The sequence below is a fragment of the Pelmatolapia mariae genome, linkage group LG1, assembly GCF_036321145.2.
Source record: "Pelmatolapia mariae isolate MD_Pm_ZW linkage group LG1, Pm_UMD_F_2, whole genome shotgun sequence".
NCBI lineage: Eukaryota > Metazoa > Chordata > Actinopteri > Cichliformes > Cichlidae > Pelmatolapia > Pelmatolapia mariae.
This window is the reverse complement of record NC_086227.1, coordinates 11,990,009-12,006,711: the sequence shown is the minus strand read 5'-3', so window position 1 is coordinate 12,006,711 and position 16,703 is coordinate 11,990,009. Positions and strand designations below refer to the sequence as shown.

The following is a 16,703-nucleotide window of genomic DNA, read 5'->3' as shown; positions in this document are numbered from 1 at the left end:
AAACAGGAGGGGGAAAGCAGTAAAGACCTCACACAGGATCTAAGAGATGCATCTGCCCCTTCAGTTAATCCATTTGCTGTTCACTGAAGGTCATCAGAAACGGTCTCAGTGGAAGGGTGGCTTTCAAGAAGCCATTCTTTAGGAAGGGAAACAGGAAAAAAGGCAGAGATTTCCCAAATTACTCAAGAACTAAACTGAAAATCAGTGGAATCAAATTTAAAGTTTTGGTTGAAATCTTTGTTCATATGTATGAAGAAGCTCAAGAAAGACACTGAACAGTGGGGTCATCTTGACAGAGAACATAACTAAAGTCAGTCAAGAGAAGAACTTTGAATGTCCTTATTAAAGAAGCCTGGAGAACTATTCCTGAATACTCCTTGAAGAAGCGACAAGCTCGCTTACCTAAGAGAGCTTTGATAACATTATACAATCTCTGTTTTTGCCTTATATACTGTATTTGAATGTATGTTTAATTCAATAAATCTCTGCACCTATTCCCCATTTTCCTGGCAAAATATAAAGAACTGAAGGGTGTCTAAAGCCTTTTGCACACTTCTATACACTCACTTGAGTTTCCTGTTCACCAAATTTTTACAGATCAAATGTTGTTAGAAACACTATCAGATCACGAAGGTAAACCTACTTAGCCAGAAAATTTAAAATCCTATATCATGAGCCTCCTGATGAAAGGGAAAAAAATCATGTTTAGTTGTGCAGCCACAGTTTGTAACATCATGTTTTGTGTTAAACAAAAAAAACCCCAAAAAGGCTCATATTCCATCAGCCAGTTTTAGTAACCAAATTGCCCTCCATAGTCAATTTGCCAAATGCACATTAGCCATCACCACATACTTTTCAGCTTCATTTCCTGTGAAGTGAAAATAAGGCAATTTCAATCTAATGACAGCTCATCATCCAGGCAGAAAAGTAGTTCATCAAATCAGTGACCTCATCATCCTGGTTGTCCAGGCATTCACTGTGAAATGATACTGCTGAGGCAGCAGGGCATCATGGGAGGCACAAGCTGTCTAATGTCAGTGGCGGTGAACGAGCAGGCAGCATTAAACCTCCATAAATGGATGACTGTCACACTCGTTTCACTACCGGGTCATTTCAGGTCAGGCAAGTAACGTGCAGAAAGGAAAATGGATCATAAAGGCCAGATGAACATTTTAAGGTAATAATAGCAGATCAGATTTAGCCTAAAGGAGAATGAAACCCACATCTCAAGCATATCAGAAGCACACACTCCTCACTGATCTGCAATTAGAAATACTGGGTGTGCTTTCTAAAGCGGTTTAGTTCCATCTGCTGTTCAGACTGTAAACTACAGGTAAGTAAGCATTCAGTGCAGTGAAATGAAAGAAGCCTTTTAAACAGCAGTATAAGAAAATAAAATGATTAATAAGGAGGAAAAGAATCAACTGTGCTCCATAAAGATGTCAAGCTTTAACATTTTGCAATCAATGACACGCTGCTCTCATAACCTAATCTGTCATCTGAAAATTCAGTTATACTCCGGTTGCACCGACTTTGCCAACGCAGTTAATAAATATTGATGGAATTTTATACAACCCAAAATGCAAGCAGAGCCTCAGTCCACGCGATTTTTCCTCTCAGAGGTGAGGACAGAGCTGCTAGTGTGTACGTCTAGCTGGTAGTTTGGTTTGACATTTTTCACCTGCTGACAGGCCAAAAATGTTGCACAAACAAGCATAAAGTGTCTACTTGTCAGCAAGGCAATCTGTGTGCCGAGTGTAAAAGGAAGCCTTGAACTCAAGCTGAGAAGCTGTCAGGGAAATATATGTTTGAGTTTTAGCTTATGCAATCTCTCTTTACACAAGTTAATAACAGTTAGAATAATCAAAAGGATCATTCTCAGTAACTTCTTCATTCACACTAACCTGTAGCCATTACTATTATTTTTCTTGCTAATCACATTAAACAAAAATACTAAATACAACAATGAACTATGCTTACTGGCCACTTCATTAGGTTTAGCTGCTCATTAATGCAATCAGCCAATGGCAGCAACTCAAAGCATTTAAACACACAGGCTAACTCAAGTTTAAACTGAGCACTGTGCAGGGGAATAAAGGTGATTTAAGTGACTTTGACATGATTATTGGTGCCAGATGGGCTTGTCTGTGTTTTTCAAAAGCTGTTGACAATCTCTCTCTAGGGTTTACAGAGAATGGGCAGACTGCTTCAAGCTGATAAGAAGGTAAATACTCAAGCACTCGTTACAAGCAAGTCATGCAGAGGAGCATCTCTGGATGGACAACACATGAAACTTTTAAGCAGATGGGCTACAGCACCAGAAGACTAACCCTAAGAAAAGGAAACTGAGGCAACAACTTGCACAGGCTCACCAAAATCTCGTGGGATCAAAATTTGGCACAAACAAACTGAAAACAAGGATTCATTCTGGTTTAATGGTGTGTGATATTTTCTTGGCGCACTTTGGGCCCCTTAGTTACCAACGAAGCATCGTTTAAATCAGCTGTCCCCAACCTTTTCTGTGCCACGGACCGGTTTATGTCCAACAATATTTTCATGGACTGGCCTTTAAAGTGTCGCGGATAAATACAACAAAATAAAACCAGTACCGGTAGCAAAACAAAACAAAACAAAAAACAAAACAAAAAAAAAAAAAAAGATTTATTCATAACACACGGGAAGAGACCCAGGGAGACAGAGTTAATGATAAAAATGATATTAAAAAAAAATAATGCTAAAATACCATAAAAACCCTGAAAACCATACCCAAGCCTCAACTCTCGCGGCCCGGTACCAAACGACTCACGGACCAGTAACAGTCCACGACCCGGGGACCGCTGTTTTAAACACCACAGCCAACATGAGTATTGTTGTTAACTGTGTCCATCAGTATGACCACAGTGTACCCACATTCACATCAAATGACAAATCTGCAACAACTGTGCGATGATGTCATGTCAACATGGACCAAAACATTTGAGGAATGTTTCCAGCACCTTGTTTTATCTTTGCCATGAAGAACTAAGAGAGTTTGGGAGGCAAGCGAGGTCAGTCCTGGGACTAGAAAGGTTAAGACCAAAGTCAGTCTAATCCATTCTCTCTTTGGTGATTGAGGGAAAAAAAAAAAATAAAAATCAGAATGAGACTTGATGTCGGTGTTTGAATAAATTTAATGCCACCAGAAAGAGCAGTGTGCTGCATGTCTTAGGAGATGTTTCAATAAGCCAAAGTAAAAAGTTTCATGACATCTATTTACATGCAGGCCAGGGATCGAGTTCAAAACCTACATAATGGTGTAATATTTACAGTTTCAATTCTACACAGTATAATCTAAAATTTGTTTTTTTTTAATAATCAGCAATATGCTTAGTGTGACATTTGATCAATCAATGACCTTTGAAAAGAAAAACAGCGACATAGGGGGGGAAAAAAAAAAAGCACATACAACAGGTCTATAGAAACATATGGTCGTCTTTGGATAGTACAAAGCATTCAAAAGCATAAAAGGTTCCATTTGTAGAGTGTTTATAAGTTTGTTCATGTTTTTAAGGAGAAATATTTCCAGAATTCAAAAAGTAACACAAATGCAGCAATTACAACTTAAATATTCTCCATTACTCTTGTTCTGAAAAAAATGATAATTCCACCAGAATAATTCCTAATAAGATGTGATAGAATTAAAAAACAAAAAAACAAACAAACAAAAGACCCAACTTGGTATCGAAAAGATGCATAGTTTCCCTTCAATTTCCTCACAATTACCCACTCTTGTATGTTAAAAGCAAGATGAAAATATTGAGGGCAATTTAAGGCTTTCTGCGTCTGGAAGAAAGAAAACAAAGACAACCAAGAACAGAGTTTAGTTTAAACTGAAAACCAAAATCTAAAGTACATAAAACAAACACATGCTTAGTGCTTACTTTTGATACCCATGGGATGAATTTGTGCTAGCCACTGGAGCCTAGGGAGGGAAAGTTTGAACAGTGATTAGAAAGCATAGTTAAAGTTTTGCTCGTCGTTGTATTTACGCTTTTTAAGAGCTTACCCTGTTTTCTATGTCCTCCACTTCAGCTGGTCCTTCTGCAGATCCTGATCGCCTTTTGCGACTGAAACAAAGAGCGTTGTTTTTAAGTCAGTTCTCTTATAACCTAAGGATTCAACCTTTGCCAGTCTCTATTTGGGAACATTTAATAACTTGTATTTGATTAGCATTAATGAGTGCTATGTTTTGGTATTATAGTCATATTTCTCTGTGCACACAGAAATATATCACATTTCTGTACATAATACTGTACCTTGGTGCTAACGGGCACACTTGTTTGAGAGTCTCAATGTCTGTAAATTGCACAGCTTGTCCGCCACTTCTGGTCTTAAACACATCGCCCTGATGAGGTTTAAACAACAACAACAAAAAAAAGAAGAAGAAAAAAAAAAGGAAAGAGGAGGAAGAAAGTGTTATCAGAATTAAATCTGTAAGTAAATAGGAAGGTGCGTCCCACTAAAACTCTGTAATCTGTAATCAAGTGAAATTCATGCAACATCTAAAATTATCTAAATCAAACACCAAAAATTTGTCAAATTTTTTTTGATTTTACCTTAATCAGTTTGGTTTCGATCTCCCCGTCAGAGGCAAGCTCTTGATGTCTAAGCACATACTTGTGGCATTTAGACAGAGCCTTCTCGCTTGGGGTGGACACCTTGATTGCATTGGGTATGATTGGCTGCATGACAGTGTCTAACTCCAAATTAGAAGGTGGTTTGTGGTCTACCCATTTCTCCCCACCAGCAGAGTGTGAACGCCTGTGTTTTGGATGAACTGGAAGTGCCTTCTGGTGATCCCAATGTGAGAAAGACAAACCAGGAAGTTATTCACATGTGACTCCAATCAAACTCTGTCAGGGTTAGTAGGGAAGGTGAAAAGCTAGAAGGTGTTAGCTTGTTAGGAAAATAAATGTATTACTGGAAGTCACAGGAAGTTGATGCATTATAGACTTTATTTCTGGAAATTTCTAATCAAAGTTGAATAGTTTATTTAAAAGTTTAACTGTCTTCCAGCAATACACATTGTCAAAGGGTGTTTTCACACCTGCAGTGTTTTGTCAGTTTATATCGAACTCTGGTTCGTTTCCCCCTTGGTGCGGTTCACTTGTGCAGGTGTGAACACAGTAATCACACTCAGGTGCAGACCAATACAGATGAACTAAGGGGTTTCTTCATGGTGTGAATGTGACTCGACCTCAATCCAACCAAACTAGCAGGTGCATCTTACATGTTTGAGCTACTTACAAGAAAAAAAAATAAAAGCCATGTGTGCTTTGTTTTGTGGAATGTGGCAGGGTACTAGAGATGTGTAAAGATCTGTACAGGTCAGCAGCCCGTGAAATGAATTCTGTGAATGAGCTGTGAAATGAATGCAAATTCTCTGTGTTCTCCAAGAGTTCAAAACCCAGCAACTTCTTCCTGCATCTACTTTTGTTGCTCCCGCCCCAGACACATCTGGCCAATAAGCAGACTGAACATTCTCGCGTGGTCTGTAGTGACGCATTTTGGTTTGCTTGGAGTCCACTTGCAAACCAAATCAAAAGGGGGAAAGCTTAAAGTTACAAAGTCATTAACTGATTCAGACCAGAGTAAACAAACTATAGGTGTGAAAATGCCCTTAGATTAAGTGATAGCACTCTAAAGGATTAAGAAATTAATGACAATGCATGCAAAGAAGCACAAAGGTAGCATAGGAAATGGATCTTGTCATGCAAACACCCATTACAAAAGCCAATCTTTTCCCCACCCACGTTTGGCTGACTTATTATCCGGTTTTATTGAGCAAATTTCAGCATTAATTTGAAAATTAGCAACATCGGTGCTGCTATAAGGCTCAAGACCGAGCACTCTGGAGGACCGCTGTCGACGGCCTAGACCCTAGACTATTAATACTCACCAGTGTTTTTTGGTTTTTTTGAACAAAGATGTTTGTGTTCATTTCAATATCAATACCGTGTTTATGTCATTTTACATGATGCTATTGAAGTACAAGAGAAAAAAAAAAAGTATTTCTAGAGAGCAGTTTGCATCCAGAAAAAGAAAGACCTACAAACATGATGTAAATACTCATGAGCCTTAAGATGCAAGCCAAGAAGATTTCCAAGCATGACAGATCAGTCTGCCTAAGAGCGAGGACAGGAGACAGACCAGTCTACACTGATGCTGCTACTCAATGCATTTCGAAACAAGGCGACAGCTGTTGGAATTACAGATGCAGTTCTACACCAAGGCGAAGCTTAAACTACAGGCTCACAAAGATGAACATCTAGGTTCTAACACACACTGACCCTTGTGCCTGCCTCTAGGTCTAGTCCATAGACAAGAGTGGTGGCAGGGACCTCAGTGCCTGGGGCCCTGCGCTGGCCTCTCCTGTGACCCACACTGCTGGTGCTGTGGCATGGGGCCGGAGTTCGGCTCCTGCATTGGGGAGTCCCGGTGAACCTATTCTGGCTGCCTGAATCTACAGGGAGCCTCTGCTCCCACCTAGAGATGCTGGAGGCTACTGAAGGATAGTCAGAGGAGGATGGTGTGGAGGTGGGGTCCTGAAACACCCTAACTCTGGCTTTATTTTGGTGGGAAGGAGTTTGGCTGAAATCCTGAAAGGGATGAGGTATTGTGGATGTTAGGTGCTCCAGATTAACACAAATTCACAACAGAGCAACAGACAAAGTAGAAAACAAAGTGATGTAACCAGTAAGCGTATACATGTCAGGATTCCTGCTCATGATTTTCACAATGATTAGAAACATGCTGATTCAATCGGGTTGACAGAATGATTAGGTGCACATTGGCGAAACATGCAGCATCAGCAAATAACTCACAGGAAGTGGTGATGGAGAGGGAGACCTCTTCTGTTGGATGTTTCGATCTCTCTCCCTTGAGGGCCTCTCGGGCTTCTCTGGACGCTCAGTGGGAGTGCTGCCACCGCTGCTGCTCTCCGTCACTATGGCCTTCAGCTGCTTCAGCTTCTCATCCTTTACCCACAGCTTGTTCTGCATCTCCAGCTGCTTTGCATTCACCCGTCTCTCCTAATCAGAAACCGTGGACAAGAAAATATTTAAAGTCTTATTTGATCGTTTCATATCTAACAATTGGAATTACAAACTTACATGAACGATCTGAGGGACATTACCAAGTGGAGTTTAGTATAATTTGGTATAATTACATTGCACTGTTCATGTTTTGGTAGATAATGTGGGTTAATCTCTGTGTGTACCCATACAAATGTTTCCAAACAGTAGGGCTCTCAATGCATATTTGAAATGCAATTGTAAAATATAACTTATAATTGTGCAAATTAACATTTGATTGCAGAAAAATAATTTACAATACCTGATCTCCTAATGGCTCAAAACAGTGAACAACTCCACTTACACACTCCTTCTCCCACTTGAGTCTGGTGTCCGTCACCACGCCCTGCATGCGCTGCTCCATGCGCTTCCTCTCTGACAGCTCGCTCTGTAGCCTGTGCTCCCGGGTCTCCAGCTCCTGCTGAAGTGCACGTTTGTCCTGCTCGTACATGTCCGTCGTCTTCTGCAGGATATCGATCTGAAGACGAGCAGCGTACACAAACAGTTAAATGCAGACCATTATTTAAAAGAAAATTAACTGAATGCACATTTCCAAGAACATGTGTTTTGTGTCAGTTGTAGAAAGAAGACAGCACCTTATACTCCAACGTTTTGGACTTTTTCTCCAGTCGTTCCATCTCCGTTTTCTGACTGAGAATGACTTTGTCTTTTTCATTCAGTTTGCTCTGTTGATCGTGGAGGAAGTAATCCTTTGCACTGAGCTGGCTGTCAAACTGCTGCAGCATGGATTTCACTGTATTAGCTGTAGAAAGAAGCACACTGATATTAACAGATGTAGATTTATATTTATTTTTAAATAGAAATGTTACTTGTTTGTAAAACAAAAACACAATCCATATCACAGAAAAAAGATTTAGATACTGAAAACACTCAGACTGATGCATCACTGCTGTACCGAATAAATCTGCTCTAACAGCCTAATCCTGGAATTCCAAACTTTGCGTGATGGAGAAAAATGGCCTGTACCAGTTTTATTGAATTGTTCTGTCATCATCTGTCGGATTTGATGCCTCCTTTCCAGGACCTCAATCAGGCGGGGCAGCGTCTGGTCATCAGCTGGGTCGACCAGCTCGCAAGTAGGTAAATCTGGAAGGCTTTCTATAAGCTGAGTCATCAGAACTCTGTCATCTACTATGAGAATCAGATATGGTAAAGATTGTTTAAACTGAGTAACATACAAAAAATAAAACATCTCCAATTGCTTTGCTGTTATTTGCTTTCAGCATAATAACAGCACAATGAGCAAGCAGCAGAGACTTGAGGGTGATCTACCAGCATTGCTGGGCCCTCCTCGTTCTTCCAGACGACGTGAGAGCTCGTCTCTGAAAGCCTGGTTTCTGTGCCTGCGTCCAGGAGCAAGGCCACATATTGGACGGTCAACCGGCCGTGCCACTTCTACCTCTTGGGTCATTTCTGCAAAGCGCATCACCAACTGCAACACACAATATGGAGGACTCTTTAGAAATAGTCTACTTGGCAGGGACAGTTCAGTAGGTGGAGTGGTGGCCCCATGATCGGAAGGTCGGGGGTTCGAATCCACTGAACGGCTACCCTGAGGTACCCCTGAGCAAGGTACCGTCCCTACACACTGCTCCCCGGGCGCCCAATGGCTGCCCACTGCTTCACTGAGCGAATGGTTTAAATGCAGAGAGGAATTTCCCCACGGGGATCAATAAAGTACACACATTATTTCATAAAGCATCCAGCAAGGCTGCAAAAGAAAAGTTTGCTCATGTAGGCCATTCTACTACACGAAAAGAAAATGTCTTACCACAGTTTCTTCATAATCATCAGCATTTGGGTTCACACAAACAATCATCCTGACTTTTCCCTCCCCATCAAAGTAGTTTTTAAATAGATGGGTAACTTTAGAGTCTCTGTATGGCACCATCTGAAAGAAAACAACAGCTCTGAAACTGCAAGGAATGAAAAACCCAAATGTTAAAAACAGAGATCATGCCTCAAGGAGGCGGGAAAATGATAAAACATGAACCTTATTAGTTCCACACATCTGATTTTCACGCAGGACTTCCATACATGTGCGCAGCGTCATCAGGGACTGGTTAATATTTCCTGCAAATGAGACATCACTAAAAATGCTTGGTCTCCTAAGAAAAGTGATTTCTACATAAAGTAACTTTCAGAATGTGGTTAACATTAGCAAAGCTGAAAGAAAAAACAGACAAACCCGCTTCACGGAGACGGCTTCCCTCTGCTCTGGTCCTGTTAGTGCGCTCACTGCCGGCCAGGTCAACCAGACACAGCTGGCTCACATTCACCTGGTTTTTGTCCTGTTGTTCAGTGACATTGTGTCAGCATCACCAAGCATTATAAAAAACAAAACAAAAACATCTGTCTTTCTTTTAATAAAAAGGTATAATTGAAGATACCGATATCACTGACATATGTAAACATGTTTAAATAAGGGCTGCGCGTCACCTGTAGTATGTGGTCCCCATCAGCATCTAGTGGTGCCTGGGCCAGTTTTATTGTGAAGACACTGTGGGAGCGGCTGGATTCACGGTTGAGCTGAGTGTTGGCTATCCTCCTTTTCTTTTGACCTGGACAGAGAGGAGATCATTAACACAATCTGTGAGCTCAAAAACCAGCAGTAACAACTTTAATTTACTACAATTTCCATTTATTTGCGTTAATTTGATTTATCACTTATTATAAATGCTGCCATATCCTCCTGACTACCAGGTAAAAAAAAAGTTGTCCAATCAATTTTTTTTAAAAATCCCCCAATGTTTGTAAGGTAATCAGAAAGACAGAAATAATTTTTTGGGGAAAAAAAGTTTTTCTTTTTTAGATATCACATGTCCACTGCAGAGGACATAGGAAGGCCAAGCATGTAAAACTGAACTTTTATGGCAAACATTTGCTTCAACTCTTCACCAAGGAGCAGTTTGAAGTCAGGGAACTTTAGTGGTTTCTTCACCCAAAACTGCAAGTCACTGCTATACTGAAGCCATGAGTTGGTGATTGCCAGATCAAGAAAGTACAGAACTGCAAGTTCAGGAGGACTCCGTCTGAGTACCATCTCTGATGCTCCCCTTTCTTTCTGCTTGAAGGGTTTATTCCCTATGATCGTCTTCATCAGACAACTCAAGATCTGAGTTTCCCCTCAACAAACTGCAATAAATTTATTTCTGCTTCTAAAAAGGACTCATTTTCCAGTCATTTAAAAAAAAAAAAAAAAAAAAAAAAAAAAAAAACAGAACAAAATGGAGGAAATGACTACAAATGGCCACTACGGAGGACATTTTTTAAAAACTTCAATACTATACTAAAAAAGTTAGAATTAAGCATACTATGTTTTAATATGTTATTAAGAGCCTTATCTAAAATATGCTAACATTTATAGCCAAGAATTGCTCAATGAAAGGTTTTATGCACTTACTTTTGTTCTCCCCATAAAATGTGCTTGCAGCGATGGGCGCCATGTTCCTTGATGAAAAAACTAAAGTTCCCAAAGGCCCACCCCTTTACATTTGGTATCATTGGAAAACCCTAAATGCCCTCTATAGATTCCAAAAGGAAGTAATTCTGTAGTATGCAGTGGATGGGAGATATTCAGGTTTAGAAAGGTCCTCTACAGAGGACAAATTTGCATTGCTGGTAGTCAAGAGGATGTCTGCAGAAAGCTCAAAATTGTTCTGCTGTATATCAGCAATCCCAGCATGCCACAAACATTGTAAAATCTAAGTCACTACTCTCCATTTACATGGAATATAGAAGCTCTTTTAAAGCTCATGTTTTACAAAAAAATAATTTCAGATTTCAATTTATCTGACGTTTTTTCCACTTTGCCTCATTCCATTCTTTTAATTAGCTTTGGCCTGCCCCCAAAAAAGATGGCAGCATTTCTGGATTATGTTCAAATATGGCTGCTTCTTTGCATGATAGAGCTTTAAACTGGATCTGTAGATGGTAGTTGTTCTGAGCCTCTGCAGGGATTTTAACCACATAATAATGCCCATTTTTAATCCAGTGCCTCGTAGCGGCCCAGAAGTCATGGTCATCCAATACTGATTTTCGGCCCTATACCCTGCGCACAGAGATTCTGAATCTTTTGATGATATCAGGTACTGATGATAATGATATTCAGCCCATCTTTACTTTTGCAGCCAAATATCATAATTAGTTGCAAAATCTTCCTCCAGCTGGTTGTTTCTAGTACCACTTACTTTATTGTTACTTACATTTTACTCAGCATTTGTACTCTTTTAAAACTCATAAGAACTGTTTGATTTAAATATTTTACTTATTTCCATCATAAGAAAAAACAAACAGACAACACTGTTTAAAATGTTTCTACACATTCAAGTTCTGACTTCTACTCACCCTTCCAGAAGACTTCAAAAGCTTCCTCTGTTGATTTTACCTCCACCTCTGTGCAGCCAGCCACATACATGTTATGATTCTGATCTTCTCGTAGAATCTTAGATTGAGGTGGTCTACAACAAATTCAAAATATTTCTAAGCAAACACCAGTGAGGTAACGCAATTACATGTTGGTATAGTAAGCAAAGCAGCAAAAGCCAGATGCCAAATAATTGTTAGTGCCATTATTTAAAAAAAAAAAAAAAATGCAATCTAGGAAGACATACACATTCATTTAGGGGTACAGACACATGCACACAGCATTTGCACAAAAGCAGCTTGAAATGTTCAAAGACACCGTTTCCTCTACGTTGACAGAGAGCCAATTAATTACAACGGCGGGAGAAAAAAAAATACAGTAAGCTACACCTATGCTACAAACAGACGACTGGATTAATGGGAAGGGAATGCACTGATTACCTAAACAACTTATCAGCTACAGCCAAGTTATGCCTATGAAAAACAGTACTGTGTAATGCTATTTTACTGGCCACATACACATACTCATTGCTCCGCACAGGCGTGCTTCCACCGAGCCACCTAACAAAAAACAGGGTTTTTACAAGTACAATTTGTCAGTAAAGACCTACGAAGCACAAAAAAACATGGTATCATTTTATACTTTCTCAGTTTCAACACTGTGCTATCTTCATGTGCACCACAAGTATGGGTGCTGTCGGGTAGCTTTGTACACAGAGCTTTTTAACAAGACGTTATGTTTCAAAAGCATACGTTGATTTCTAATCTCTTACTTTGGTCTGATCGGATCATACGGAGCATCTTCAAGGAGATCGTAGATATAGTTGTTGTAGATCTCAATATAGGAAACAAACACACTGTAACAACCGTCTTCATCCACATTCTCCGATTTACAGGCCTCATCTGGACTGATCATATCTGCAAATTCAGGGTCAGGCTTCTGCCTAAAAAAAAGAAAAGAAAGTAAAAAGTAACCCAACAATGAAATGCAAACTTTAAACTCAAATGTCAACAGTGCTCGTGACCACCATGAAAGTATAAAGTGAAGAGTGGACTAAAACGACTCCTTAGCTACCTAGAAGATGGCGTTTTGGGCACTGCCTGCTGACTGTCTCGCTTCTGCCTCTCGAGGAGAGCATCAACTTGACTCTGGATCTCCATGCCATTTTTATCATCTGGTTTGAACACCTGAAGAGGTTTAAAAAAAATATTCAGTAATTTCAGTAAATACCTCACTCTGCAAAAAAACAAAACAAAAACAAAACTGTTCAGTCTTACAAATCTTTTAGCCTGAAAGGGTCCGATGCTGTTGAAGATCATGTCTAGAGAACGGGGGAGAAGACCACCTTCCCCAGGTGAGCCAGTCATAGTGAAGGTCTTACCACTTCCAGTAACACCATACGTAAACAACAGACCTGTGGTGAACATAGGTAGGATATTGCAACATCACAGTAAAGCAACTCTCACAGAGACTCACACAGAGAAAACCAGCACGGCAAACTAGCAGTAATCTTTTGGCAAGTCTTCAAAGTACACATTACACATGTCAAGTGACTTACCATTTTTACAGTGAATTAGATCCTCTACCAGCGGCTTGGCAACATCCTCAAACAACTCCAACTGAGTGGTGTTAATACCGAATACTTTCTTAAAGGAGTACTGTGTCTGAAGGGTAAACAAACAAGAACATACATCAGTGGTATTAAGAAGAATAGAGACAATAATAGCAGTTATTATAATGTATGAAATCGCTGTCGAAGAATGTCTTTGGTATCCGCTTTCAGGTATTTGCTGGGTTCAGTATTGTTTTGTGATTTTCAGCACAGTTTAACAGCGACAAACTGAGGTCATGAAAGAGAGGGGGGGAAATACTAATCAAGTATGAGTGGCCAGCTTGTTTTACATTTTTATAAAACACACTTACCTCCTTGTATTCCCCATTTCGGTTAGCTTTAAGGCCATCAGGAGCATGCAGCTGAATGGTGGTGCTGCTGATCATCTCAACACAGCATTCCTCATCCTCTGATCCAAGGGGCCGTATACGGCAGTACACCTACAATAAATGTTGTTTTTATAAAAGCTCATTGTTTGGCCCCCACGCAGGACCAATTTGTCTTGAGACCCTACTAGAAACAAAACATAACCCCTGTGATCACTGGAACACACAAAGACCTCCACCATGATGGAGGGTAATTCACAGACATATGGATTTGAAGTCTGTCTGTGAGCTTAAAAAGGACAAAATTATTCAACAGGACTGTAACTAACAATTCTTTAGACTAGAAGACTTTAAGTCAATCAGTCACAAACTGTTTAGTTTCTGAAACCCCAGAACACTGGGAAAATGTTTCAAACTTTTCTAATTCAAGTCCAAGTAACAATCCCATTTGCCATTTTGCTCAGTTAACAGTACAAATTCAAATATTCAGTTTACTAACAAATACGATAAGCAAGACAACAAATCTCAACAGTTAATTGGCATGGTCATAACAAAGGGCTCAAAAAGGTTGAAATAAGTCACCTTTTTCTCATTTTTGTTTGAAAAACAGCAATTTTCTGTCACAAGCACTGGCAGCTCTAAAGAACTACATCGATCACCTTGTCTTGTCTGTGTTTACACGAAGCACTAAACTACAAAAAAGAGGATTTGACAGTAATGGCTTCTCCATTAATTATACTTTAGTTTCATGTTTAATGAGTAAATAAGTTCACTTACTCCCACAGGATCTCTCTCTGTGTTGGACGCCTTCTTTGGCCCAGGCCTCCGAGGAGTCTTCCCTTTGCTGGAAGTGTCAGTACAACACCATCAACACCAAACACATTATTTAGTTACGGAATAACCGACCTATCTTAACGTGTGTGTGTGTGTTGTGCGGTAATATGTAGAGGCAGACGTGTGCTTAAAGTGCCAAACCACACAGTTAGACAGGGGTAGGTAGGCGGAAGGTTAAAAAACTGTCAGTGAGGGTCTGACGTGTATGATGAATGGAGTCTTCTTATGAATTACGCTAACTAGCTAGCCAAGTTAGCTTCTAACTCGCTAACCATGGTAATGTAATTTTTTTCCTGACTCGATATTATATTTTGAACGTTAAGCAAACCGAAGTCACGCTACCTTTTAGGTTTAAAAAAAGTGTAGGAAACACACTGTCAGAAACAGCCGATGAGTTGAATCTGAGCTTGGAAGCCAGTTGAGCAGTTACCAGACGGTTTTAATTACGCGGCGATAATCTCAAAGCTCCCTTTCCAGAGAACAATCGTAAACTAACTACAGTCATTTTAATACGTCTCTCATTTATAATGTGCTACCTGTTCACTGTTAGACGTGTAAACGATGATAATACTGACCCCGGTCTTTGCATTGTTTGTGTTGTGAACACCCTCTCCGCTGTTCTCACGAGCGCCTCTTCTCGATTTGAAAATTTCCCTCTTGTAAACGTTCTTCCGAAAATCAGATGTTCCAGCCAATCGCAATACTCTGCAGCGGAAGTCCCGCCTCCATCCTCTCCCCCTCCTAACTCCGTTACTAGCTCTGGGTCAAACAGACAGGTCCGAAAATCTGGTAAGCTGTATTTTGATAAGTTTAGCATGATTTTCCTCTTCATTCCTATTTTTTTAGAGCAATGTCGTAACATCTAACTTCTCGAAGCTGGACAGGAAACTGCAGGATCTAGGACTGAGCAGCTCCCTCGGCAGCTGGATCCTTAACTTCCTGTCTGACAGACGCCAAGTGGTCAGGCTGGGCAGCACCACCTCATCCCCCATCACACTGAACACTGGTGCTCCACAGGGGTGTGTACTGAGCCCTCTCCTGTACTCACTCTACACCTACGACTGCACGGCCACTAGAAACTCCAACATCATTGTGAAGTTTGCGGACGACACTACAGTGGTGGGTCTTATTACCAACGGTGATGAGACGGCCTACAGGGAGGAGGTCAGCGCCCTGACCCACTGGTGTCAAGACAACCATCTCACCCTCAACGTCGCAAAGACAAAGGAGTTGATAGTGGACTTCCGGAGGTGCAGAGGAGTACACACCCCCATCACCATCAACGGCGCCGCTGTGGAGAGAGTGAGCAGCTTCCGCTTCCTTGGTGTACATCTGGCTGAGGATCTTACGTGGTCAGTACACATAAACAAAACAGTGAAGAAGGCGCAGCAGCGCCTCTTCTTTCTCAGGAGACTGAAGAGATTCGGCATAAGCCCCCGCATCCTCAGGACCTTCTATCGCTGTGCCATTGAGAGCATCCTCACTGGATGCATCACCACCTGGTACGGCAACAGCACCGCTCACAACCGCAAAGCTCTCCAGAGAGTAGTGCGGTGTGCTGAACGGATAATTGGAGGTGAGCTTCCCTCCCTCCAAGACATCTACAGGAAGCGGTGCCTGAGGAAAGCGGGGAGGATCATCAAGGACTCCAGTCACCCTAGCCATAAACTGTTCAGACTACTTCCATCAGGAAGGAGGTTCTGCAGCATCCGGTCCCGTACCAGCAGACTGAGAGACAGCTTTTTCCATCAGGCCATCAGACTGCTGAACACTTCATAGACACCTCACCCTCACTACTGGAACTTCAACATTATGCACTCCATACTGTATATAAATACCACTGTTTTGCACATACCAACCTCTGTATATTTTATATATCTTATTTTATTGTTTACTTTATTTCATTTGTAAAACATGTATATACACACTATATACACACTCAAACACACACACGTAGAAAAACATATTTAGTATACACATTCAGTAATGTATATACCTTTACATATTGTACATATATTTATTACTTTTTAGATTAGCCATTTTTATATTTTGCTTGTTTTACATTATTGTATTTTGCACAACTCTGTTGCTTGTGAAGCTCGCACACAAGAATTTCACTCACATGTACTGTACCAGTGTACCTGCACATGTGATGTGACAATAAAAGTGATTTGATTTGATTTGTTTTATTTCTGAACTTTGAAACTAGTAATTAACCTTAATTAAATTACACCTGAGACGTTAAAGAAGGGGGACTTGGGTGACAATATATTAGAGTGACTATTTGGGGAAATAACTCGTTTTTCTAATTAATTTGCAATTAATTAGTTAGACAGTTTATTTTTTCCCACACTTCAGTGAGTCGTCTAAGCGTCAGACACCTGCCTGATCTCCTGTATTCTGTTACATTTTATACCCAAATGTACACAGTT

General features: G+C 40.5%; 1 protein-coding gene across 1 annotated transcript; it reads right to left on the bottom strand.

Moving 5' to 3' along the window:
• Positions 1-3,201: 3,201 nt before the first annotated feature.
• LOC134634651 (kinesin-like protein KIF23) lies at positions 3,202-14,917 on the bottom strand. Its single transcript, XM_063483999.1, has 24 exons — positions 14,847-14,917; positions 14,215-14,281; positions 13,423-13,551; positions 13,058-13,163; positions 12,777-12,913; positions 12,574-12,686; positions 12,272-12,442; positions 12,024-12,059; positions 11,481-11,593; positions 9,573-9,694; positions 9,322-9,424; positions 9,127-9,206; positions 8,905-9,024; positions 8,406-8,565; positions 8,100-8,264; positions 7,709-7,875; positions 7,417-7,590; positions 6,864-7,070; positions 6,330-6,638; positions 4,596-4,829; positions 4,296-4,384; positions 4,046-4,106; positions 3,921-3,961; positions 3,202-3,822 (listed from the first exon to the last, which is right to left on the bottom strand). The coding sequence occupies exons 1-24, from the start codon at positions 14,858-14,860 to the stop codon at positions 3,807-3,809; spliced, it is 2,934 nt and encodes a 977-aa protein (XP_063340069.1). The 5' UTR covers positions 14,861-14,917; the 3' UTR covers positions 3,202-3,806.
• Positions 14,918-16,703: the final 1,786 nt, after the last annotated feature.